This window comes from Populus alba, chromosome 4 (assembly GCF_005239225.2).
Source record: "Populus alba chromosome 4, ASM523922v2, whole genome shotgun sequence".
Lineage (NCBI taxonomy): Eukaryota > Viridiplantae > Streptophyta > Magnoliopsida > Malpighiales > Salicaceae > Populus > Populus alba.
In genome coordinates, this window is record NC_133287.1 from 17627626 (window position 1) to 17632665 (window position 5040).

At 31.3% G+C, this 5040-nt stretch overlaps 1 protein-coding gene across 1 annotated transcript; it reads right to left on the bottom strand.

The window, feature by feature from the left end:
• Positions 1-2236: 2236 nt before the first annotated feature.
• On the bottom strand, positions 2237-4241 carry LOC118034690 (probable ribosome-binding factor A, chloroplastic). The gene is made up of 3 exons (XM_035040034.2): positions 3740-4241; positions 3168-3341; positions 2237-2553 (listed from the first exon to the last, which is right to left on the bottom strand). Exons 1-3 carry the CDS (start codon positions 4091-4093, stop codon positions 2407-2409), a joined length of 675 nt encoding a protein of 224 aa, XP_034895925.1. The 5' UTR covers positions 4094-4241; the 3' UTR covers positions 2237-2406.
• Between the last annotated feature and the right edge of the window lie 799 nt (positions 4242-5040).

The window sequence follows — 5040 nt, forward strand, 5'->3', positions numbered from 1 at the left end:
ATTCAAATTCAAAATAAATTAATTATAAACTATTACAATACAAACACAATGCTAAATAAATATAATTTTAAAATTTTAAATATTTCTAAATAGTCAAGACTAAATAGATCTTTAACTTAAAGTAATTCAACTAACAAAATATCAAAATATTATAAAAGTAAAATATTTTAATAAAATATTTAAATATAAAGTTAGGTCAATGTTATCAAGTGACTAATGGAATCTAAAGCATCTCTTCTTTTGCTTAAATTTCTATAAAGTATAGACATGAAAAAAAAACAACATGAATATAAACCATATATATTAGTGATAAATCTAATTTTAAAAAATTAATATCATTATTAATGAAAATAGTAATAATAATTTTTAATATTATTATTAATATCATTGCTATTGAAAATAGTAATGAAAAAGAGCTTTTATAAATCGGGTAGTTTAATTAATGAAATTGAACAAGATTCAATTTGATTCATTGGCTTTTTAAGAGCGGAATGGAATATGTGGAATGAAATCGGAACGTTTCGGGCGGAATTTAGCCGAAAAATCTGGAACGAACTGAGATTTAAAATAAGATGAAATTTGTTCCATTTTGTTTCGTTTTTTTGAATTAATATAAAATTTTTTGGCAAATTTCGGGTAAAATAGAATAGAATTGACAACCTTGAATTCAAGAGTGCTCTCTTCATAGCAAAAGAATGAAGAAGTCAAAAGCAAAACCGAAAAACAAATTATAGCGATCAGAATGATTCTTTATTGAGTTAAAAATTGATTTACTTAGAAGGTAAGATTCGTAACTTTTAACCATGTATTCTATTTATACTATTTCATAAATAAAATAAAATTGCTTTATATCATTTTTATCAAATCTGCTTATAATTTCAAGTCATTTAAGCTTGTTTTTGTTATAAAAAACATATTTCAAATTATAATTTAAACTTGAAAGCCACTTTTCATAAATTATGTTAAATGGACTTCAACTTAACCTTAATTCGCCATCAAATGAAAACATCGATGAAAGCAAAATCATTTATTCTCACGAGGCAAACACGAAAACGATACTTATTTTTCCAAATCACATTGTTTTAGGACAAATCAATGATAACGAACCCTAGTAGTAGTGACATTTGAAGAGCTGACGAACTTCTTCAGTTTCTTGAGCCACTCCTATTCCTCCTGGTGATTCATATCGACTTGTTCTTATTCACAAACTCAACCCAGCCCGCTGGGGCTGGTCCCTCTAGTCTCAAGAAATCTGCGCAAACCAGCCAAGAAATCGACTTGTCTTGTGATGATTTTTCTCACTTGGGAGTTGATAACACATGCAGTGTTACCTATTGGCTACTCCCACAAAGATTCATTTATAAGAGCACTCGCATCATGCTGTTCAACTGCAAGTACATTAGCTAAGCTAAAACATCTTTCAGATCACCAGAAGAATAATCTAAAACAGAAGCTGAGGATTTTGTTTTTATTTCCGATGTACCCACAACCCGGACGAACCAATCAGTACATCAAAGTGGATGGTTTTCTCTAGATACAGTAGTTGGTAAGAGATGTCTATTGGCTTAACATGTAAGACAGAGAAGGAACTTAAATCCCAGCAATATTGTGAGGGCCTCAGGATCGAGGAGAAACTTCAACCAAAGGCATACATCACGTGTGCAAGAATGAACATGAATCAGTTCTAGTGAAGCTATGATCAGATTAAGTGCAAAAGGTAAATCATATGCTTTATCATACAAATAAATTGCAGAGGAGTCCAGCATGAAGAAATCTCAGGCAACTTCACAGGAGAAATACATCGTCCAACTCTTCAACTCAGTTCAAAATCAATGATGCAGAAGCACCAGAAATCAAATGCGTTAAGCAAGCAAGATGCGGTATCATATGCTAGGGTAGACTTTAGTATCATGGATTGATGCAACTCCTAGGCCATGAACAAATGCATAACAGAAAATGTACATTTGACACGTGCATTACAATTTACAAATATGCTCACTATGATGCTAATTTATCAAATCCCACTTTACTGCACTTGTGTTCTAAGTTCATCCATCCAGTCATCACTGGACACAAAAGCTAAAGGGCATTACAAATTCCAATCACATCGGGCATTTGTGATTCTTCAAAGTAATGAAATAGATTCTTAAAATTGAGTCTTAAGTTTCGAGGAAGTCTGCTCTTGATTTGCCAAAAAAACAAAGATCTAATCCCTATAAAAGTATCCATTTCAGCATTGGTGAGCAAAAATCATTATGCTTTAAGTTGAAAATCAATAAATAAAAAGTACCCAGCTAAAAGTATCATCCTTCATAAGGAAATCACAAGCTGTGGGAAACTAACCTGGGGCATGCTTGGCTGCCTAAATGATATTACTGTAATAAATACATTCATCTACAGAAGCAACTATTTGACATATATAATGTGTTCATCCGGATCATCACCCTCCCAATCCTCATCATATTGGATTGAATTGGAAGAGTCCGAGAGCTCGTCAACTTGACTTTCTGCATTATCTTTCTCAGCTTTTATCCTATCTAAAATTGCAATCACCTGAAAGGGTTAATTCAACCTATCAGTATCTGATGAGAACACGTCAGAAGAATTAAAAATTTATCCATAGAGACCATGCTCTGACTCTTAAATTGCCTGGATAAATACAAAACTTTCTGCAGCAAGAACTGTTCATTCTCACCAAATTGATTGGAGAAATAAATAGCTACAAATCCATTATCACAATTACCATTGCAGCATTATTAAGGACAAGGCAACATGAACACAGAGAATAAACACTGAAAGACGTTCACACTTGAATGTCACAGGAGTATTTTCCACATTAATGTTGCCTAGCCTGCTCTGAGAGCTTTATTTAAACTTTAAAGCAACATTATAGATAAGACAGAATGAGACTCCACATAATCAATCAGGATAATACAAAGCATTTTCCACCATACCAGAACAATGTTAGAACCAAAAGCAGAATGAATGTATCAACATTCATGAATTACATGTGCAAACATGGACCTGGGTTGACTTTTACTGACAATGGAGATTTTTTTTTTTCAGTGCAGAGAGAAGTTGCTAATTATATAACATTCCGGTTATACAATTATGACCCTATAAAGTAACATTGATAAAATGAAAAACAAGATATCGCAAGCACTTACCCTGCTTCCTCTCTCCAAGCCTTCATCTTCTATAAACCGTATCTCAGGCGTCAACCGCAACTTCATGCGCCTACCCAACTGACTCCTCACATACTTAGCTTTCGACTTCAAACCAGCAATCGCAACCTCCTTCCCTCTATCATCTCCAAAAACAGAAACGTAAACCTTAACCACCTACAAAAAAGAACACGAAACTACAACTTACATCCGAATAAACAAAACCTAATACAGCAGTACAACTGAAAAATCTCACGACAGGAAACAACCAGAGCAGAAAAGGTAAATAACATTCAACATCCCTCCTGGCAACACATTAAGTTCTACAACTCAAACTCACAAATTCTTGTATACACAAAGGGAAAGGGAAACTCTCATTAACCCATAATTGCAAAACTATCAAGCTTTGCAACTGATATTTGTTGCCACCAGAAATAACCCAACTCAAAAAAACAAAGAAGTCCTCAACTTTACCACACAACACACACCAAGACACAAACTTTCCAAAGCAATAATGTTCCACACAAATTAACAGAAACCTATTTCACATATACACAAAATAACCAAAAATTTACCTGCAAATCAGCAGAAACTTCAACATCACTGATGGTAGTGAGAGAAGACAGGTACTTATCAGCACCTAAGGCAGCTTCAGGCAAAACAGCATACTGTAATACTTTATCAGTTAAAAGCATATCAGATAGCTCTCTTTGTATTTGTTTAGCTACCATTTTCACTCTCCTTGGATTTGCCATGCATTTTATCGTTGTCCCATACATTAATGGCTTTTGAAGATGAATTGGGACTGTTGATTTTGGTGACCGAATTGGGAATGAAGTGGAATAGAGGGTTGAGATTGGTAGGAAATTGGATTGGTAGGTTAGGATAGGTTTAGGTTGGAGTAGAAGGTGACGGTGTACATTGATCATTGTGTCTAGGATTGTGGCTCTTCTCTCTGTGATTTTGCTGATGATTTCTTATTCTGTTTTTTGGGTTCTTGCTTTTTTCCTTCTTGGAATATCCAGTGTTCATGTCCAAGGGCATTTTGGGGAAGTCGTTGAGAGGATATCACAAAGGTTATCACTAACGTTCCGTTTCATTTGAAATGGATAGTGACATGGTGTATTTCATGCTCTCTTTTTTTTTTTTAATATTTTTTATTTATAAATATATTAAAATAATTTTTTATATTTTTTAAAAATTATTTTTAACATTAGCATATTAAAAAGATCTGAAAACATTAAAAAAATTATTAATTTGAAAAAAAAATTAAAACATTTTATTTTTTTTAAAAAATACTTTTAAAATACAAAAACAAACAAAATTACAAATTAAAATAGATTTTATTTTCTCTGAATCTCAGTTTATTTAAAATATTTTGTTTTAAATCATGACCGAAAAGTTCCTATTATGATCAGGCTAAGTAATATTTTTTAGTTTTTTTTAAAAAAGACTATTGTCTAGTTTTATAATATTTATTATATCTTTAATTTAATTCTTGAATCATATTGAAATTTAATGAAGATTCTCATAACATATTGTTATATCTGAGGTTGAAATTTTAAAGCAATTAGAATATTGATGATAATTTTATAATTTTGTTTAGATTCATTATTTTATTTAGAAAAGTCATTTTATTGTGTCATTTTTTTATAATGATTTTTTTTTTCAATTTCATCAACAATGGGTTTTATTGGAATTGAATTTTATAATTTATTTTGATTTGTTTTAGTTGAGGATTATTTTGGTCTCAAGACTTGGGTTCAATATTTAAAAAGTTAACTTGAGTTGATTCAATATATTGTCATCTCAGTATTTTTTTAAAAAAAATACCATCTTGAATTTTTTTAAGTCAAACTATATTTTTATAAATTAT

Bases quoted from the DNA above. Each gene is read 5' to 3' on its own strand.
- LOC118034690 (XM_035040034.2), bottom strand. From the start codon at position 4,093: ATGATCAATGTACACCGTCACCTTCTACTCCAACCTAAACCTATCCTA. The intron at 3,342-3,739 runs GTAAATTTTTGG...TCTTTTTTGTAG, and splicing joins AAGTTTCTGCTGATTTGCAG to GTGGTTAAGGTTTACGTTTC. The intron at 2,554-3,167 runs GTAAGTGCTTGC...TAACCCTTTCAG, and splicing joins GCTTGGAGAGAGGAAGCAGG to GTGATTGCAATTTTAGATAG.